General features: G+C 58.9%; 2 protein-coding genes across 5 annotated transcripts; one reads left to right on the forward strand and one right to left on the reverse strand.

The window, feature by feature from the left end:
* Positions 1-382: 382 nt before the first annotated feature.
* On the reverse strand, positions 383-7,266 carry LOC131503041 (uncharacterized). 4 transcript variants are annotated; one of them, XR_009257336.1, is made up of 4 exons: positions 6,373-7,266; positions 5,807-6,204; positions 5,220-5,339; positions 383-3,056 (listed from the first exon to the last, which is right to left on the reverse strand). XR_009257336.1 is itself a non-coding variant. In XM_058714415.1 (4 exons), the coding sequence occupies exons 1-4, from the start codon at positions 6,389-6,391 to the stop codon at positions 2,831-2,833; spliced, it is 753 nt and encodes a 250-aa protein (XP_058570398.1). In that variant the 5' UTR covers positions 6,392-7,266; the 3' UTR covers positions 383-2,830. The 4 variants fall into 4 exon arrangements, 1 of the variants encoding a protein (XP_058570398.1); XR_009257320.1 differs by having other exon boundaries at positions 4,605-5,339; XM_058714415.1 differs by having other exon boundaries at positions 5,230-5,339.
* A 72-nt stretch (positions 7,267-7,338) lies between these two features.
* IRX1 (iroquois homeobox 1) lies at positions 7,339-12,870 on the forward strand. The gene is made up of 4 exons (XM_058714665.1): positions 7,339-7,639; positions 10,666-11,704; positions 12,078-12,150; positions 12,428-12,870. Exons 1-4 carry the CDS (start codon positions 7,364-7,366, stop codon positions 12,483-12,485), a joined length of 1,446 nt encoding a protein of 481 aa, XP_058570648.1. The 5' UTR covers positions 7,339-7,363; the 3' UTR covers positions 12,486-12,870.
* The last annotated feature ends 6,948 nt before the right edge of the window (positions 12,871-19,818 follow it).

Here is a 19,818-nt window from a genome sequence, read left to right on the forward strand (position 1 = left end):
GCCATTATCTCATGTCCTTTCTGGTTCTTACTGTCAGTTGTTATTTGGAAGAATATGCAAAGTAAATTCATAAATAAGTTTGAAAGATGTATTCATGTAGATCTGGTTCTTTTGGAAGAAAGGTACTACCTGTAGCCATAATTGAATGTGATTAAGTTTATATGATATTTTTTTTTGTAATTTTTTTAATGTTTGTTTATTTTTGAGAGACAGAGAGAGACAGAGTGCGAGTGAGGGAAGGGCAGACAGAGAGGGGGACACAGAATCCAAAGCAGGCTCCAGGCTCTGAGCTGTCAGCACAGAGCCCGACGCGGGGCTCGAACTCACGAACCTTGAGATCGTGACCTGAGCCAGGGTCGGACGCTTCATCGACTGAGCCACGCAAGAGTCCCAAATTTATGTTACAATTTAACCACTATTGGTTGTTGGGACACCCAACTGCAAAATGCACAGTTATGATACACATCAGGGATACAGGAAAGAAACAAGAAATTAACAATTCTTATCAACGTGTTGTACTTTCTTATAAGCTCGTTCCTACTTAGATGGACACTATATTAATACTATTTAATATTTATGTGATAATAGTGCCCGAATCTGCAATTAAAATAAATTATTTGATTGATGAAATATTAATGAAAATGACAGTGGAATTCAATCCAGCAGATTTCAGGCGTTCCTATTTCCTGGTCTCTCTTCAGTGAGTGGGCGAAACATTTCCTGCTGCCTCCCTCACCCTATCCATTCATTCCTCTGCTGAAATTCCATCACACAGGGACAGACGATTCTGTCCATCACACGGGATAGAGGAGGAGAAGCAGTCTGCTCCTGTAGCCACTTAGCCATAGAAAAACACAGAAATCATGTTAGACTTCCAGCACGTCACCCTCCTCCCTTGGCTGGGATTTCGAACTCGGCATTAGCTGCAAAAATCGTTAGCATTACCGAGAGACAAGTCAACTTGTGAGCCTCCCAGAAAGGGTGGCGTGGCCTGGAGTTCTGGGCTCTTGCTTTTGGAAACCAAGAGGCAAGGAGATTCTTCCATGGTTTAGGAATGAAGGGTTAAGGTCAAAGTCTGGGCCTCGGTACCTTCCATTCCCATGAGGTTTGATGAGCCCAGAACGGCTTCCTGCTGCTATTGTGGGTGCCTCTGGGACACAGTGGAGCTGGGCGGGAGTTTTGCTGAAGGATGTGCCCTTCATTGCAAATACTAATCATAAAATGAGCCCTCTAATAGACAGCTGTCATCGTGCAGCAGAAAAAAGGAAAGTGCCACTGAAAGCAAAATGCAGGAAGTTTAAAAATAGGCTCAGGTGGCAAGGTAGAGGATTGCTAATTTCCAAAAGGATGTGGGCACAGAACAGAATCTGTGTGTGCTCTCCCGGCATCCTTCCGTATCAGAGTTTTTGTGCGAGTGGCACATTAACAGTTAACAGTTACACACTCAAGGAGTTAAAATATAAACCTTAACACATGACTGCTTTTAAGCTGTAATGTCCTTATAACAGAAGTTCTTATCGGAGGTCTGCACCGCACTTGGCAAACAAGACATTCTACCTTTTAAACAAATAATTCATTAGGTAATTAAATTCAAGTGAGATTACTCTAATTAAATACACACTGCTGTTGAATCATAATTTCTATGTGGTCTAGTTAAAGATGAACAATCTCTTATTCCTGACAAAAAAGAAAGCTTTAAAAGAATTCCCCCGTGGCTGGAGGGATAGATTTACAGGCACTCCACAGAGGTCATTTCAAGAAGGAAGAGACAGCCAGCACAAGGGGGCGGGGGTGTGGGGAGGCGGTCCTCATGCCGGGAGATTCCAGAAATTCGGGCTGTCTGCCTTGGGTCCTGTTAAAAGGCTCCACGGAACCCGACAGGGGCCACAGTGATCTTCCGGGGGAGCTAGATTAATTGCACGCGGGCTCCAGCCTCGCCCACTAGGCCCAAGGACCGCAGGACTCGGGCAAAATGAAAAGTCACTTTGCCCCCCACGCCGTGCTCTGTGCGGCTCCCTCTACTGGAATTAGGAACCCAGCACGTGGGCTTGGCGCTCACAGGGGCGCAGAAGTCCCCGCTGGCTTTGGTCTGCGCCTCTTGGCTGCCAGGAGCCGACAGTGGGCTGTGTGGCGCCCGCTCTCATTTGTCAGACGCGTGTTTCCGAGTGTTCCCAAGCCAGCAGCTACACCTGTACTGCGAGAATTTACATCGCCTTGCTCCGGGATGGCATTGATTTGGGACGGGTGAAATACAAACACAAACTAATTAAAAACTGCATAATGGAGCCCTACAGGAACTCGGTAGAAAAACAAGTAAATACAAGTGCAGCTGGCTCTGCGATTGTGCCTCTGCCCCCGAGCGACCGTCTGGTGACATCGAATTATAAACCCTGAAAACCCTCGCACCGCTGCTGTTGATCACATTGGAGGCATAATGGAAACGATTTGGTTAATTAAGGGGAGGCTTATAAAATATTTACGTGTGTTCACACGCATGTAATTCACTTCCTCCGACGCTCGGGGACGGCGACATCGCACGCCAGGCCAGGTGACTGCGGGCCGTTCTTCTCCTCCGGCCGCCGGTCCCGGAGCTCCGCGCGCTGGGCCGCTGGTCTCCCGCCGCCACAGTCCGGGGACCCGAGCCCCGGCTGCATCCTGGCACCTGCTCTGCGGGCACTGCCCTGGGCCTCAGACCATCCCGGGGCGCCTTCCGGGTGTTTTCTTTCCCGGGTCTTCCTGGAGTCTCTCGGAGTCGCCTCCCGCCGGCCCCGCTCTGGTCCCACCGCAGCACATCCGCAGTGAGGTCCCCAGGCCCTCGCTTTCGGGGCGCTCACAGGTGCCGCTCTTGACCCGGCGCAGGCCCGGCCCTGACGCGGCAGCAGAGAGCAGGCCAGGCCCTCAGGGCACGGGGATCGCCGCAGCCGCCCCGCTCCGGTCCCCGCCTGGCGCCCAAGGGCACCCGGTTACGGCCCCCGCGGTCCTGGGCGCTTCTCGGCCGCTGCCTGGGATTGCTCCCACTCGCCTCGCCGTCGCCGAGCAGGGCGGCTTCCTGGGTCCTGCCGGAGAAAGGTGCAAAGTCTAATGAGGATTTAACAAGACTCATAAATCAGGCGGCGCGCGTCTGGGCGGAAGGCAGGGCCGGTCCGGGGCGCGGGCCAGGTCAGGCCGCCAAGCCCTGCCACCGAGCCGCCGCCCTGCGTGGCCGCCCCGCCATTTGCATCGGAAGGAATGGCCATTTCGAAGCGCAGACCACTGGGCCGCCGCGCCCCCCTCCCTCCCGCTGCATCCCTGACACTGGGCTAAGGTCGCCCCCATCCCAGGCGCCAAAGGCAGGTCCCCATGATGGCTCCTGGGAGTGGGGCGGTTCCTCAGCGGCTTCCTCCTCTTCTTCAGAGACCTGGGTCAGTGGAGCCGCAAAATCAGTGGAGAATTATTTCGGAAGAAATACAGTTGTAAATGGGGGTGCCCTGTGGTTTGTTCAATCTTATTCTCATGCAAATATAAAGGGGTTGGGTAGGGTAGCAAGCTGAACCTAAGCATTACCGAGGGGCCCAGGGGCCAGGGCGGGAGAAAAACAAAAGATCTTCTTTTTCGGAGCAGTGATAACAATCCCCTCCTATTTAGAAAACAACTCCCCCCTCCCCAACCTAATGACACAGCAAGTAAACTTTCCATCAGGACTTGAAGCCGGTTTAAAAGCCAAGTTGTGCAAAATCCTATTTTCACCAACTCTCCCTCCTCCCTCCCCACCAGCACACCTGGGACTCAGGGCCTTTCTCTCTCCCCCGTCCCCAGAGTCCCCTTCCTCCAGAGCCATGCCCTGCACACCCACAGGTGCATCCAGAGGCCCAGGTCCCAGCGGGGAGGGGGAGGGGGGGCGCTGAAGGCCTTGGCTTTCCAGCCAGAGGGCCCTGGCCAACTGCCTCTGCCCAGCTCTGTGTGGTCGTGCCCATGACCGGGTCCAACTGCCAAGGGTCTGGGAGAGCGTCTCCTAGTGCTCCCTCGTGGACCAGAGATGGGAGTTGACCAGTTGGGGCTCCCATTAGGCCATGCAGCCACCCCTAGATCTGGCTTTGTACCACTCCGAGGTCCTGCCTCTGGCTCAGTGTCCAGTGTCCTGGGGCTGGCCACGAGGAGGTGGGCAGCTCAGACCCAGCTCGGCCTCCACACCAGCAGTGGGGCCTGCCTGAGCCACCCCTTGCAAGGCAGGCACAGTGGCTGAGGGTCTGGGAAGGTGTCCCCCCCACCCCCGCCCCCAGCTTCCAGATCCAGGATTGCTGGGTTTTCATGGTAGGGCTGATGGAGCCCCACAGCTTGTCCCCAACCAGCACAGCCAGCTTGCAAAGGACCCTGCCGGGCCCTCCTATTTGCCAGTGCCTCTGCACCATCAGGGGGATGACCAGGATCCCAGGAAGGCTGGAGCTGAGCCTGAGCAAGTGAGCCAGGACATCGTCTTCTTTGGGGAAAGTTCTGGAATCTTTTTAAGCAGATATTCCAGTCAGGCCCAAGGTCCAGGCTCAGGCACCCTGGATCTTCTCTTCTCAGCTACCCACGCCCCCCCACCGCCCCCCACTAACTATTTGATGCTGAAAAGGATTAGAGACCTGGCTGAAGAGATGACACTCCCCATGGGGATGCTGAGGCAGGAAGTTCTGGATCCTTCCCTGTCTAGCTTCCTCTCCACTGGGACGGTTTGGAGGCAGTTTTCTTTTTCTTCTTCCTCTCCCCCTCCTCCTTTTGTCCAGGTTGTTTCCTAGTCTTCCCCTTGCAAATTTTTGGGTAAACTCAAGGAGAAGGAAGGGAGGGGGTGATCCAGGGATCAGGCCCAGTTTCTGCTGGGGTCCAGCCCTGGCCCTGGCTGGGGAATGGTCACAGTCACCACTAGGGCACCTTTCTAGAGCTTCCTGGGGGAAGTCAACAGGCCTTTCTAGAGGCCCCTTCCCACTCACCTCCCTGATGTCTTCTAGAACCAACTATCATTTCATAACCCAAATGGAGGTGATACAGGGAGGGCACAGCAGGACACAGGGGTCGGGACAAAGTCTGCTGCCCCCTGCCCCCCAGGTTCTGATGGCTTCAGTACAACTGAAGTGGGCTGCTTGGGGGGGGGGAGTGATACGGAGGCGATCAGTCCGTGTGGCTGAATCCTGACACTGACACGTGTCTCTGGGCTTACAATTCCACCTGCTCTCCAGGTCACAGAAGAGGGCTTATGTCACCTGTATTTACCTGTCGGCCTGAAATGTGACACTGGAGTTTGCCAAACAAGACAGTAGTGGGGTGGCCCATCCATTTGTTTGGGATGCAGGGAGAGAGGTCTGGCAGGTGCCAGTTAGTGACTTCCGGGATTGGGAGTGGTTAGCGCTCACCTCCAGGGCCCGGGATTCTGTGCCAAAGCAGGAGAGGTGCCCAGGCAGTTGCAGGGAGTTTCTGCAGCCAGCAAGGGCTGGTTAGCTGAGTGGGGTGGGGGGTAAAGGCAGGGTGGGGGGCAAAGGGACAGAAGGAACAGAAAGAAAACCCTGACTGAGCAGAGAAATTGAAGCCTGATTATGCAGCTGGTAATTAGTAATTACTATTATGGGCGTTATTGTTGTTAATTATAGGCGGTGGCTCCCGGTATCTGTCCTCAGGTCCCAAACTGGGTCAGCGGGAGCCTTCCCGATTCTTCGAGTCCCTGGGCCTCCCTGACGCTGCTGGCAACTGGAACTAGGAGATGGGGGACACGTCCGGGTCCAGGGTGCGGGTGGCCCAGGTCACCAGCTGCACTCCACTCGGGGCTCCCGAACTGGGCGAGACCAAGGCTCACCCCCAAGTGTTGGGGTGAAATTGCTGTGGGGTCCAGTGTGTCCGTGCGCCACAGAGGGGAGTGCGCGCCAGGCTCCTGCTGCTTCATAGGAGACAGGACGAAAAGTGTCCCCGGGAACGGGGGCGAGCACCCTGGGCAACTCCCTAGGCGGGACGCCAGGACGGAGCCGGCGAGCGTGTGGCAGACGCGGGCTGGCGGACCCGTCCCGTGCACCGGGAGGCCAGGAGGGCCGCGCGCGGACCTGGAGCCATCCCGCAGCGGTTCGCTGCTTGTTCTTCCCGCGGGGCCGAGGATGAAGAGGCCGGGCAGGGGAGGAGGGACGGCCTGTCCCCGGGCTCGCGGCGCCGCCGCCTCGGGCCGGCGCTCTTCGCGCAAGTTTGCTTCCCACCTGTGCGCACCTAGTGGTCGAACGAGCCCTCCCCCCCCCCCCCCCCCCCGCCACCCCGGCCACTCTTAGCTTCTCCCCTCGCGGGGGTGGGGACGAGACGTTTCCCTCCCGCTGCAACGGTGATTCTCCTGCAAAGAAAAGGTCTCCCCACCCCCTGCCCGCTACCACCTCCAAGAACCTGTCACTGTGGACGGCATCTGTTTGTCCCCTTGAACTGGCTTCTCAGCTGCCCTTTCTCAAAGTTTTCACGAACGGAGAAGCCCACAGAGCTCGGCCGCTTCCCGCTTCTCCAGGTGCAGCGAGGCCGGTCACTGCCGGGCGGGGGCCACGCGGACGCCACGCCCGCGTCACGGTGTCACGCCAGGCTCGGTGGCGCAGCCAGGGCACCGGGGTGCACTTCTGCCCAGGGGTCCGGGGGAGGCCAAGGCAGCGCCGGCCTTGGGGGCGGGGGTGGGGAGGAGAGGGCCGTCCCCCTCCCCTCCCCACCCCCCCCCCCACACACCGGCTGTCACCCGCCCAGTCCCGGCCCCGCCGCCCCAACGGCGGAGAATCAGGCGCCGAGACGTCTTCCTGAAAGAGCAGTCACAGCTCGGCTTGGAAAACAGCAGAGCCCAGGGTCCGACAGCTGCGAGCCGGTGTCGACAGGTTGTCGGGCAGCCCGCGGCCGCCGGGCCCGCACCCGCCGCCGGGCCGCTCGCGCGCCCACAGCGGGCGGAGGTGGCCCGGACGGCGCGGAGCACACCACGTGCTCGCCGGGAGGGGCGGGAGCGGCCCGGCTGGGGCGGGCGGGAGGCAGGGAAGGGGCGGGAGGGGAGCCGGGGGCGGGGCCAGCGCTCGAGGGGATGCCAATCAAAGCATCAACTTCAAATTGTGTCTGAAAGCCCCGCCGCCGAGCGGAGGGCGGCCGCCGCAGTCGGCGCGGGATCGCGGAGCCGGGCGCAGCCGGGAGCCGGGCGCCAGCGAGCACCGGGCCGAGAGCAGCCCACCGGCCCCCCGCCTCCGGGCCGGGCCGAGCGCGCCCGGCCGGCCGGCCGCCGGCTCCCCAGCCACCCCGCCCCCCCCACCCCAGCCCCCACCCCCTCCCCCCGGCGCCCGCCCCGACCCCCGCCCCCGCGCCCGCCCCCGCCCCTTTAATACTCGCCCGCCGCCGCCGCCGCCGATCCGCGGACATGTCCTTCCCGCAGCTGGGCTACCCGCAGTACCTGAGCGCCGCGGGGCCCGGCGCCTACGGCGGCGAGCGCCCGGGGGTGCTGGCCGCGGCCGCCGCGGCCGCCGCCGCCGCCTCGTCGGGCCGGCCGGGGGCGGCGGAGCTGGGCGCGGGCGCGGGCGCGGCCGCCGTCACCTCGGTGCTGGGCATGTACGCGGCGGCCGGCCCGTACGCGGGCGCGCCCAACTACAGCGCCTTCCTGCCCTACGCCGCCGACCTCAGCCTCTTCTCGCAGATGGTGAGTGCGCCCGGCCCTGGCCGCGGCCGCCTCCCCCCACCCCCCACCCCCCACCCCTCCCCGCCGGCCCCGGGCGCCCCGGGCGCGGGTGGCCTGGCGGCGCGGCGGGAGCGCGGGCGGAGCCGGCGGGGAGCGGGGGAGGCCCGGCCGGCGGGGCCGAGGCGGCTGGGGAGGGGTGGGGGGGTGGGGGGCCGGCCCGGGGAGGCGGGAGGCCTGGGCCGCGAGCGGGGGGCTCGGCGGGGAGCCGGGAGGCCGGAGGAACAGAGGCTCGGGGCGCGCGGCTCGAACCGGAGGCTGGGGGCCAAAGTCGCCGGCGCTCTTCCCCCCCCCCCCCCCACCCGCTACCCCCCACAAGGCTCGGCCGAGGCGGCGGGGCCGGCGGGCGGGCTTCCGGCAGCTCGGCCCCGGGTCCGCAGGACGCCCGGGAGCGGCGGGCGGACCCCGGTCGCGCGACCTCTCGGGCTTTGGGGCTGGGCCGGGGAGCCTCGGCTTTCTCCCTGGCTGGTGGACCTCCTTGGCTGTGTCCGAGGTGGCCGGGGCGGTGGGGGGGGGGGGGGGGAAGGGAGGGGGGACCTGGTGAAGCCTGGTCGACTGGGTCAAAATCGCCCTAACAATGGGGGAGATCCGAGGGGCCGGATGGGGTCTGTTAGCGGAGGGTGTGCAAATTTGAGATGGGGGGGGGGGATTGGTGGAAATAATTTCGGCGTGTGCCACGGTGTTTGCTTGGACTTTCGTGAGTTGCCAAAGTTTTCATTTCTTTTGCACCGAATGAAAAGCACTTTTCTTCCCGCGTTACATAATGGAGGATTAAAGAAAACAGGAGTCCCTGGGCTTAAAATAAATGCTGTCCTCTTAGTCTCGCGTCCCAGTGGGTGTCAGATGGGGGAGGGAGCTGCAAATTTAATTCTCCGCGGGGCATTCGCCATTCTGTCGGTGCAAAGGATCCATTTTCCTTGGTCTGACTGCAAGGTCGCGCTTAAACTTCGGGCTGCTGGTGAATTGCGCGCCCGGCGGGGCGCGGGCGAGGGGGGGGGGTCAGGGAGGCCGCCCTCTCTTGCGCTGCTGCGGGCGGAATAACGCAATTTTCAGGCACCCCCCCCCCTCGCGTCTCCCCGCTCCTCGAAGAAGAGGCAGGAAATAAATACCGGCCGACTGTACGCGAGAAAAGCGGCGGGTGTGTTTTTCTGTAACTTTTTTCTTGTAGTTTTGAAAAGAAAGGCTATTTCTCTGAAGGCGGCCCCAGCCGCCGTTCAGATCGCTTGCTCTCCAAAAAGATCAGCTCCCATTTTGTTCTGGCGGCTGGGGATGCCAGGGAAGCGCTGAGAGATTTACAAGGTATCCTTTCAAAAAGAACTCCCAGCGGAGAAGAGGCCGGAATGTCGTCCTCGCAGTTACAACCTAAATAATTAGAAAAGTGCAGAGTACATTTTGCAAAGATTAGGTAAAAACGAAATCTGGCCACGGAAACCTTTTCTCTGTGGCATCGGCCACCAAACTAACTAGTCAAAGAAATATTCTGCTCTTTGCAACTTTCTCAGCCCGGAAACCCTCTCTGCTAACGTACCAAATGGATAATTTTTACGTGGAGAATTGTAATTTTTTTACAGAAATTTTGAATACAGATGTGTGCCATTTGGGAACCTCCCCCCCACCCCCCTTCGTGTTTGTGCGAGAAAAAGGGATCTGTGTGGTTATGGATCTGTTCCTACTGTACTGTGGTGGGAAACGGAGATGCTCGATTTTTTGTTTGTTTTGTTTTTAGTAGGGGAAACCATATAGAAATCCACCCCCCCCCCCAAAAAAAAAAACGGTGTGGTGTATTTCTTAGTGGTCTCCTGCTGGTTCTCAGAAAGTAAACCTAAATCCAAACTCTTGATTCTAGGCCTAGGTTTCCAAGCCGTTTTGATTGGGGATTTGGAAGTCAAAAGATAAAATTGTGAGTGAATGTCTGTCTGGACAATTTATGGTAATAATGAGGCCTAATGAGGTTGTTAGAAAGATAAAATGTTATTTACCAAAAAACCTGATGGGATAATTTGACTTGCTGTGTTTTACTACCGATGATAAAAAGAATATTGATTGCAAATAAATCACGGCCTCTAAATGCCTGCAAACACTTTGTGCTTGCTCTGGCCACATCAAAGTCAAACTTACCAGATAAAGTAAGTGAGGAGAGGCCTCGGAAGGCAGTTCCCTCTTCACAGCTGGCAGCTCCTGGCCCTCCCGTTAATATTTTACCGGTTAAGCCCTCCTTTTGTATTTAAAAAAAAACAAATGGTGTTTTAGTTATTGTTGTTGATGATGGCCGGGATTAAAATTTTAAATTACCTGTCACCACTGCAACCTTTAAGTGTGGGGAGCCATTATATGCAGATTAATTTGGGAGCTAAAAGGAGTGTGCTTTCTTTTTAAATTGCTGGAGGATTTGGACCCAAAGAAAACCCTGGATGGTTTATTTTGCTTGACCCCCTCAGGGTCGAAGGGAGGGGGCTTCGGTTCTTTACATTTGGAGATCTGTTTTATCTGGGTAGTTAAAAGGTTTCCCCTTCTAGTTAGTGTGAGATAAACTTGGAAATTGGCTGCTGGAGTTGTGGGGGGAGGGTGGGGGGGTAACGGAGGGTGGCCTGGGGAAATTCTATGGGACCAAGGCTCCCGCTGTGGCCTTCTGGAGATGCACGGATTCTGGAACTTTTCTTGAGTGACAAAACAAAACAAAACAAAACAACAAAAACACCTCTTCACGATGGTTGGAAGTTGAGTTTCTAGAGGCGGCTCACGATTTGACCCCTCCCTCCCTCCCAGGGTGGTGTGCTGGGGGGTGGGGGGCTTCCTGTTCTTGACTGCACAAGAGCGGCTGCCCCCCAACTTTCCCAGTTCGGGGGACTTTCCCAGTTCGGGGGACTCATCGCTCTCTCTTTCTCTTTCTTTCTCTCTCTCTCTCTCTCTCTCTCTCTCTCCCTCTCTCCCTCTCCCCCCCCCCCACCCCTACTGCCCCTCTCCTCCCTCGGTGGGCTATGTGGTTGCAGGGCTCACAGTACGAACTCAAAGACAACCCGGGGGTGCACCCTGCCACCTTCACAGCCCACACGGCGCCGGCGTACTACCCCTACGGCCAGTTCCAGTACGGGGACCCCGGGCGGCCCAAGAACGCCACGCGCGAGAGCACCAGCACGCTCAAGGCCTGGCTGAACGAGCACCGCAAGAACCCGTACCCCACCAAGGGCGAGAAGATCATGCTGGCCATCATCACCAAGATGACCCTCACGCAGGTGTCCACCTGGTTCGCCAACGCGCGCCGGCGCCTCAAGAAGGAGAACAAGGTGACGTGGGGCGCGCGCAGCAAGGACCAGGAGGATGGCGCCCTCTTCGGAAGCGACACCGAGGGCGACCCGGAGAAGGCCGAGGACGACGAGGAGATCGATCTAGAGAGCATTGACATCGACAAAATCGACGAGCACGATGGCGACCAGAGCAACGAGGACGAAGAGGACAAGGCCGAGGCGCCGCGCCCGCCGGCGGCACCTACCGCCCTCGCCCGGGACCAGGGCTCGCCGCTGGCAGCCGCCGACGCGCTCAAGTCCCAGGACTCGCCCCTGGGCCTGGTCAAGGAGGTCCCGGAGCCCGGCAGCACTCGCCTGCTGAGTCCCGGCGCCGCGTCGGGTGGCCTGCAGGGCGCGCCTCACAGCAAGCCCAAGATCTGGTCCCTGGCCGAAACGGCCACCAGCCCCGACGGCGCGCCCAAGGCCTCGCCGCCTCCGCCCGCAGGCCATCCAGGCGCGCACGGGCCCCCCGCGGGCGCGCCGCTGCAGCACCCCGCCTTCCTGCCCAGCCACGGACTGTACACCTGCCACATCGGCAAGTTCTCCAACTGGACCAACGGCGCGTTCCTCACGCAGGGCTCCCTGCTCAACATGCGCTCCTTCCTGGGCGTCGGCGCGCCCCACGCCGCGCCCCACGGCCCGCACCTGCCCGCGCCGCCGCCGCCGCCGCAGCCGCCCGTCCCCGTTGCCGCGGGGGTGCTCCACGGTGACAAGGCCTCCGCTCGAAGCAGCCCCGCGCTTCCAGGTGAGGCGCCCGGCGTGGGGGGTGGGGGGAGGGGTGTCCGCCCGGGCTCGGAATCCGGAACCCCCCCGCAAAGCGTGGGGGTGGGGGGAGCGCCGGCCCGGAGGGGAGAGGCGGGTGGCGGCCAAACCCCGGGTTGAGCGGTGATCTCTGCCCGGATTCGGGGACCGAGGCCAAGGCCTTCGGGCTCTGTCCGGAGAGCTGCGTTCTGTCTGCAGTCCTTCCCCCGGGGAGGGGTGACCGTTTTTCTTGGAGACCCCATCCTAGTGGCAGAAGGAAGCGGAGTGGGTGCGGAAGAGGCTTGCGCACCTCCGCGGCACTCCCCCCACCCCCCACCCCAGTCTCCTAACGCTGTGCTTCTGCCCCTCCCCCGCAGAGAGAGACCTCGTCCCCAGGCCGGAGTCGCCGGCACAGCAGTTAAAATCCCCCTTCCAGCCCGTGCGCGACAAGTGAGTGCTGTTTGCTGGGACCGCGGGACCGGGGCTGGAGGGGGTGCCGGCGGAGGACTCGGGGCGGCGGTAGGGTCGCTCGGGCCTCGTAGAGGGGGTGCTGTCCGCCAGCCGTGCGCGCGGGGCGCCCCCTCCACCGGGTTTCTCCCGACGCGGGAGCAGCGGGGCAGGCGGCCACGCCCCCCGGCGCTAGGCCGGCTGCACCGGGGACGCCGGTTCCCAGCGTCCGGCCACTGACACTGCTGTGCTTTCTTGTCTCGTTGTGCTTCGCCCGCAGCTCGCTGGCCCCGCAGGAGGGAACGCCGCGGATCCTAGCAGCCCTCCCGTCCGCCTGATCCAGGGTCGTCTTTTACTTTTGCGGGGGGAGGGGGGAGGAGTTCGGGAGGGAGGGGACGAGGGAGGAATTAGGACAAATATTTCAGACCGGTGTAAAGGACAAATACGGCCACGACGTCACCGACTCCCATCCAGCGCTTCCTGCAGAAAGGGGCTCGTCCGCGTCGGAGCTCCAGTCCAGGCAGCCCGGCCTCTGCCCAGGGCCCTGGTGCCTGTCACCAGGCTCCGGTTGATTATCCGCTCGGTAAACGCCCCACGTGCTTGTGTCTTTTTTTTTTTTTTTTTCCTTCTTTCTGTATATAGAGTGATTTCAGATTGTAAATAGCGCGTCAGCGAACTTGTCTAAATCATATATTTTTGTCTAATAAACTAAATGAAATGCTGTCCGCTGTTCCCGCTGCTGTGTGTGGCTGGGCGTCCGCAGGAGTGTCCGGAATCCTGGAATGCCGGCAGGGCCCAGGTGCCCCTGGCTTGGGCAGAGAGGCTCCTTGGGGAGTTTCGGCTGGAGGCCGGGGTTTCTCACAGCCCGTTTTGGTTGTCGTTGAATTTGCTAATGTTGTCACTCGGGCAGTTTCTTGTTGGCATTTTTGATTTCCGACCTTTGTACGTTTATCTGGGGCATGCCTTTCTCGGGACATCAATGAGTTCGATTTTCAGCAGTTTATAAAACGGTTTCTTAAAGTGGACAACAATGGGAGAAAAAAAAAATGAAAAGAATTTCCAATTACGTCCCCAAAGGAGAACTTCAGATTTGAAATCAGTTTATAACTAGTTGTCTACACAGTGCATCCTGGCGTCTGGTCGTTTCGTGGGTAGAGCGAGGACATAATGGAGTATGAAATTTTGGCTTTGAGTGTATTTTTTAGTTACTTGGTTAAATCAAACGTGGAGAGATTGGAAGGCTCTTTTAAACTGTCCGGATGTGTGGGCAGAGATGCCTCGCGGGCGTTCTCTGGGCGTGTGGGCCTGGGGGCTGCGGAGAAAGAGGGGAGGTGGCTTTGGTCTCCCAGGGAAGCCCCCTCGACCCCTGCGCCCTGGGCTGGGCGCGCCGAGAGAGCCCAGGGAAAATAAACCACTGATGTCCAGGTCTGAGCGGTAGCTGGGAGCGATGGTGGGACGAAGCGGGACGGAGCTGGCTTCCGAGGCGCATGTGGGACCTGGCCCAGGAGCCGGGGGAAATCTCGGGGTCAGGACTTAGGGCCTCCGGGCACTTGGGGCGGACCCGCCGTAGCGGCCTGCACTTCAAACGGGGCGCGGACGACTTGATGCAGAATTGGCGAAAACTGGGAACACAAGCGTGAACAAGACCGCGGGGTGAGGGCGTGAGCCGCAGGGGAACTCGCGCGGGGGGAAGGAAGCCGGGTCCCCGGTGCCGGACGGGACCTCCCCACCCCCCACCCAGGCCGGGTAATCGCCCCGGAGCCCTTGCAGCAGCAGCAGCAGCTGTCGGGCCCCGCCGGTGGCGGCGAGGGGCGGTCTGCCCAAGGGGAGCGTCCGGGGCGGCCTGGGGCTTTGCCGCTGGCTTCTCTGCGGCGGGAGAGGGGCGGCTCGCGCCGAGGACGTGGGGACTGCCCCTCTCCGGGCCCCCCACGCCACCCCGTCCTTGTACGAGAGTTAAGGGTGTCCTCGCTCCCGAGGCTGGAGGAAGCGTGGCAGAGGCGGCGCGGAGGCCGCGGGAGAGCGCGCACGGACGGTCCGGGGGTGGGGGAGCGGGGCGTTGGGCGCTCAGGGGGAGCCGGGCCGCGGCGCCGGGGAGGGCCGTCCGCAGGCGGGCACGCTGGGGCCGCGGCCGCGGTGGAGGCGCTTCGCGTCCGGATGGACGTGCTCGGCGCGCCCTCTATGGGCTGGAAGCGGAATGGGGTCCTGACCGTGGCGTTGGTCCGGCTCCCTGGGCGCCGGGGCGCAGGATCCCGGGTGCCGTGCCGGGCCTCGGAGGGGCCGCGCGCAGAAGCCTCCATTTGTGGCGGTCGGGCTGTCTCTGTGATCTTGGGTGTCACCGGTTGTTTGAATTCGGGGGTGTGATGGCGGGCCTGCTGGTCGGGCTGCTGGCATTGGTGGGCAGGAGTGGGGTGCCCAATTCGACGCAGGGCGTTTCCATCGTCTGGGTGGGAATTTAGAGAGGAGCTCCTGGTCTGCGCTCGACGTGGGGCTCCCCTGACCACAGATGGATCCCGCGTCCTTGGCAAGAGTGCGGTCTGGAGAGTTTTGACCAGCGGTCTCTCGCTCCTCGGATGAGGAATGGCGTTCTTGGCGCACAGACATGCTGTGGCAGCCGGGATGTGCTGATGGGTCCCCCCTGGGTGACCGCTGCAAGCATCAGGTGGGAGTCAGGTGGGCGGTAGGGTCTGTGCCACTGGCGGAGGACTCTCTTCCCAGAACCAAATAGATGACCCCGTGCAGGCGTCACTGTTTGCATGCCCCCTGTTTCCATTCTTTTCTTTTTCCCCCGTCCAATGCTTTTGGGGTCCCCAAACGCTGCTGTCCAGGGGGCTGCACCAGATGTGCTCACCAGCTGAGTCCCAGCCCTGAGAACCCAGTGGCCTAGAAGTCTTGGAGGGTCTGTGCCCCTCCCTCCTGCCCTGCTGACCAAAGTTTCCCATGCAAAGAAATCAGATCTCTAGACTTGGAATTATTTTTCTCGAGTGGAAAGGTAGAAATGAATTTTTAATCAAGCATTGAAAAATCATTTTTGTTCTTTGTGCATGATTTATTTCCATCCTTCCCGACCAGCTCAGCCACCCGAGTGTGCACGCCTAGGGCGTGCGGCACCCCAGCGGCCCCTGTGCGTGGTGTTCCAGCTCGTGAAATATCTGGGAGTAGACATAGAACCTTCTTTTTCTGACACAGCCAAAGCAAAAATTCTTCTGGAACTTTCTGCACGTGCTAAGGTGCTCTCATACTCGATGCCTGCCTAGGGACAGTTTCAGACGGTGGTGGTAATTCTGAGACCAGCAAGGAGGAGATTGAAGCCCAAAAAGGGATAGGAATGAGGGACGTCTACAGGATTAATATTTGTGCCCCTTCCTCTGATGGGCAAATAGGACAGCCCGTGTCTGGGGCAGAGGACTTCTGTCTGTGGAATCTTCTGGTAAGGAAGGGTAGGAAGTGCTGTGCAGAAACCCTGCTTTTTCTGCTCTAGTTCGGGCCCATGATAGGGAAGCCATTAGAAGCACACCCCTTCTAGATTCCCTGTTCCTACCCCGTGTTCCCAGCTTGAAGATTTGGGGAGTGGGCACAGGTCCCTCCCAAGTCACTGACCTGGAGTCTGAAATCTCTGTTCTCACCATCCTTCCCTCCCTCCTTTGATCAATTATATTCACAAGCACATTTATCTCCCCTGCAATATGGAGAATTCATATTCATATCTCGGTTTTAGTGGTCTGACACTGATTAATGTAATATGCGCCATGGCTCCGAGGGGCGCGCCGCCCGATGAATCATGCCCTATAAAGTTTCAGTTGTCCTTGTAGATGGGGCTCTGCCAGAGAGCCAAGACGCCAGAGAGGGAAAGAGGGAGGAGGAAGGATAGAGAAAGGGCAGGGTGGCCACTGTGCACGGGTGCCCTGGGACCGACGCTGGCCTTCGGCCCCCGATGTGGAGGCTTGGGCTGGCCTTGGCCCTTCTGCCAGAACTGTCCTCCTGAGTCAGGGAATCAGGTTCTGGTCCTCCCAGCTGCCCTCTTTCCTTCCCTTCTGAATGGTACAAGCAGGCCAGAGGCTGCCTGGCTGCTCCCAGCCAAGGTCTGGGTGGGACTGGGGCCACCGGCTGGAGGCTAAGGATTTAGGGCCACTGATTTGGAGAGACGAGCCAGGAATGCTCTCTCAGAAGTAACAGGGCCCAGTTTCCTGTGAGGAATGGGATTTTGACCTTGCATCCCCAATGGTGGAGGTTGGAAAGGTGGGGAGGAAGCCAAGCCCAGGTTTGCTGGGGTTGGGGGCTAGAGCAGGTGAGGGGCCAGCTCTGAGTGGCTTTGGAGTATGCGGGCAGTGGGGACCTGGAAGGCACTTGGAGCCTCCCACTGTCTCTGGCCACGAGACTTGGGCTGCATGGGCCACATCCTAGGACGGAGCACTGGTCAGCTGGACAGAGACTAGTCAGCTGGGCTCTCAGGCATCCGAGGGAAACTCCTGGGTAGCTGACACTGAGCACATGTCTTGCTGCCCCATGACTTACCAGGCCCTGGGAAACATCTTGGGGGAGAGTCCTGCCACATCCTGATGGCCTCTTCTGCAGAACGCGGCTCCAGGTGGGGAGGGCAAGCCGGGACAGGGCTCTGGATCTGGAATCCGGAGTGGGTGGCGGGAAGAAAGAGCTAGCAAGTAGAGGGAGTGTGCCCTGGGGAAGATGGCAGGCCCCAGCCCCCTGCAGGGGTCCCCCAAAGCCCTTGTGGAGGGAGCACTGGCCTCTGGAAACATACCCGCCCTGCACAAGCCCTGCAGAGATCCCGTGCCTCCTCCTGCCAGGGCGGGTGCCGGGTGAGCTCTGCATGTCTCCTGCCGCTGGCCCACCAGCCTGTGGCTCTAATTATAGCTCCAGAGCTGGAAGGTCTCCCAAGGTCGTCCCTTGGGGACCACTGGCGTCCTTTTGTGTTCCAGCTCAGAAAGCTGGATACGTACCCCTCCCCCACTCAGTAAGGCCTCTGAAAGTGGGCTCTCTCAGGGTGAGCAGAGGGGGACAGAGGAGGTGGGCTGACCTGTCAGGACGGTGACAGGACCTGGGGCCCACAATGCTTTTAGAGACCTGCGAACGTGTGCTAATTTCTTTTCAAATGAAAAGGGAAAAAGTAACATTATGGCCAAAGAAAATGTGTTAATACCTATCCGTATATTCATCTTTATGCCAACAGCAGTTGTAACATTCATATTTTAACCCTGGTTTTCAATGTTGGAAGAGGCCCACCGCCCACGAAAGTCAGGGAGGAGGCCCCAGAGTGGCCTAAAATCCTGGAATTATCTTGAATGAGAAGTCAGAGGAGTGACGTGGGCCTGAACACTGAAGGCAAGCACAGAGGGGAGCCGTGTTTGCGGATGACCTCTCAGACACGGGGCGGGGCAGCGGGGACCCATGCTTCTCAGGGGCTCCCGGGCTGTTGTCCTGACCCATGGGGGAAGTCCCCTACCCAGGGGGCGGGGCACAAGAGGAGCGGGTGTCTCTGATCCCCTAACCCATTTACCTGGTGCCAGAGCGCAGGGCCCGAATGCGGGGACACAATGGCCCGGCAATATCCGGGGGCCCGCCTGGGGAAGCTATGAACCGAGCTCACCTCTGGACGCCCACCCCGTCGTCAGTCATCCCACTGTCCCCACGTTCCCCAGAGACTGCGGTCCCAGCCAGGAAGCAGAATTACGCGGTGACAGTTGAAGCCTTCCGCCGGAAGAGCTTCTACTCCTAATTCCTGGGACTTGAAACTGGTCCTCCCAGGGCTGCGCAGAGGTGCAGCGGGGAGGGTCCCCGCAGGCTGCGAGCGCCGGAGGCCGCCCCCGCACCGCCAGCCTGGGGCCCGCAGGTGGCTTGCACACTTGCAGACCGTGCGCCTTTCCTCTGTGCCTCCCGTTTGCTTGTTTGTTGCCGCGGTAGCTTCGCCTGTTGTTTGAATTTTAAGCGTATGCTTAATTGCCAGGCCCTCGGATAGCTGCAGCCATGTCTGAAAATATTAAATACATCTGCGAGACGGTGGGCAAGAGAAATTAAAAAGGTGCTCGCTGCACTGAATGTTAAAAAGATCTCACAATGAAGTGATTAACATTTTTATGAATAAAATTAATCACGCATTAACTCTGCAGCACGGTACATCTGAAAGCCAAATGGGGCCCAGGCAGCCCCCTTTCTTACCCCTGAGAACTTTGGGGGCCTCCTTGGCCCCCCAGCAAGCACTCAGCCAGAGGAATTTACAAATACTTAGGAGATGAGTCAATAAGAGATAACTTTGAGATGAGGAAATAAAACCTCCAAAAATACCACCACCAACAGCACATACAGGGAAGAATTAAAAAGCAATCTTTTTTTAATTTTTTATTTATTTATTTTTTATTTCCCTTTAGCCAACTCAGAACGGGCTGTTGTTTTCATTCTCAGACCGGCCCCTGGGATGGTGTGGGCTGGATGGCTGCAGGAGGGCAGTGATGTAGAGGTGGAGGCAGGCCGGTCGCCGGGCCAGAGCGGGCAAGCTCGTCCCTTCGTTGCCCTCAGCCGAGGCCCACTCTGCCGGCAAAGACCGTCAGATCGGAGGGCGGACCTTCCCCATTATTAAAATCTCCAGTCTTGCAGATAATAACGTGCGATTGCTCTGCCGGCCTCCCTTCTCCCTCCTTTCTAATCTCTTGCCACCGTGGTTTTGGGATTATGCCAGCAGGCTGTACAAAGGGAAGCGAAGGCATCTGAAGCATCACTCTGTAGCTGTGGCAAAGGAACAGCATTGCCATTTTGTTGATGTCCCCAGCTCATGTGCGCAGCAGAAGGTGGAATCAAAGCAGGCCGCCTTCCTCACTTCTACACATTATTTCCTACCGCTGTGGCGAATCTCTCTGAGCTCCGTGAACCAATAAAACAACGGTCCCTGTTTGAGTTGATATATTAATATTTACCGAGGATTTGCAAGGTCGGGGCTAAATGTCAGCAGATTGCTGGGGCAGTCCTGTGGGGAATAATTAAACAAATCTCACAGCGGTTCAGGCTCATAACATCTTTATTAATCTTTTCTTTCCCCTCCCTCCTGAAAGAGCGCACTGAAATCACGCTCCTGCGTTCAGAGCGAGAGACGACCCAGAGTTGAGAGTAAGTGTAGCGAACAATAGAACCCCGAGCTGGCGAGCATCGCCTCGGACGCTCCCCGTGCTCCTTCCCCGGTGGATGTTTGCGGGGAGGGAAGGCTCTGATGTGATATGAGCACTGTCTGCAGGCAGTTGCGACTCTCGACTCTCCCCTGCCCCTCTGTCACATTTACCCTGACCGATCTGCCAAACACAGTCCTCCCGGTGCTGCGACTTGGTCCGCACCCCGGCCGGGCCGGCCCCGGTCCCTCCGCTGAAGCCGGTGACCTGCCGGCTGCTTAGTCGGAGGCCGGCCTTCTTCAGCATGATTGCAGCCTGCACTTTAGGACAACTTGTCCAATTCTCTTTAATAAGCTTCATAATTAGTGTTGGGAGCCTCATTACAAGTCATAGCCTGTAGCAGTCCTAGGCCAAACAGCCCTCCGCCATCTGATTTATTTTTTATCAGGCAGCAGGAGCTGTCGGGAGTTTTTGTTTGTATAATGGAGACTTGCATCAGGCCCCCAGTGTAAAAATACCACCAGGAAATTAATTGCTTCTGTGTGGATTCACCGCAGATGTG

The sequence above is a fragment of the Neofelis nebulosa genome, chromosome 1, assembly GCF_028018385.1.
Source record: "Neofelis nebulosa isolate mNeoNeb1 chromosome 1, mNeoNeb1.pri, whole genome shotgun sequence".
NCBI lineage: Eukaryota > Metazoa > Chordata > Mammalia > Carnivora > Felidae > Neofelis > Neofelis nebulosa.

What these genes read in the sequence shown, in the direction of transcription:
- LOC131503041 (XM_058714415.1), bottom strand. An exon ending in TTTCACCCCAACACTTGGGG is followed by an intron (nt 5,340 to 5,806) that starts GTGAGCCTTGGT and finishes CAATCCCGGAAG; the next exon opens with TCACTAACTGGCACCTGCCA. An exon ending in GTCACATTTCAGGCCGACAG is followed by an intron (nt 3,057 to 5,229) that starts GTAAATACAGGT and finishes TTTCTCCGGCAG; the next exon opens with GACCCAGGAAGCCGCCCTGC.
- IRX1 (XM_058714665.1), top strand. Translation starts at nt 7,364, where the DNA reads ATGTCCTTCCCGCAGCTGGGCTACCCGCAGTACCTGAGCGCCGCGGGG. An exon ending in AAGCAGCCCCGCGCTTCCAG is followed by an intron (nt 11,705 to 12,077) that starts GTGAGGCGCCCG and finishes CCTCCCCCGCAG; the next exon opens with AGAGAGACCTCGTCCCCAGG. An exon ending in TTCCAGCCCGTGCGCGACAA is followed by an intron (nt 12,151 to 12,427) that starts GTGAGTGCTGTT and finishes CTTCGCCCGCAG; the next exon opens with CTCGCTGGCCCCGCAGGAGG.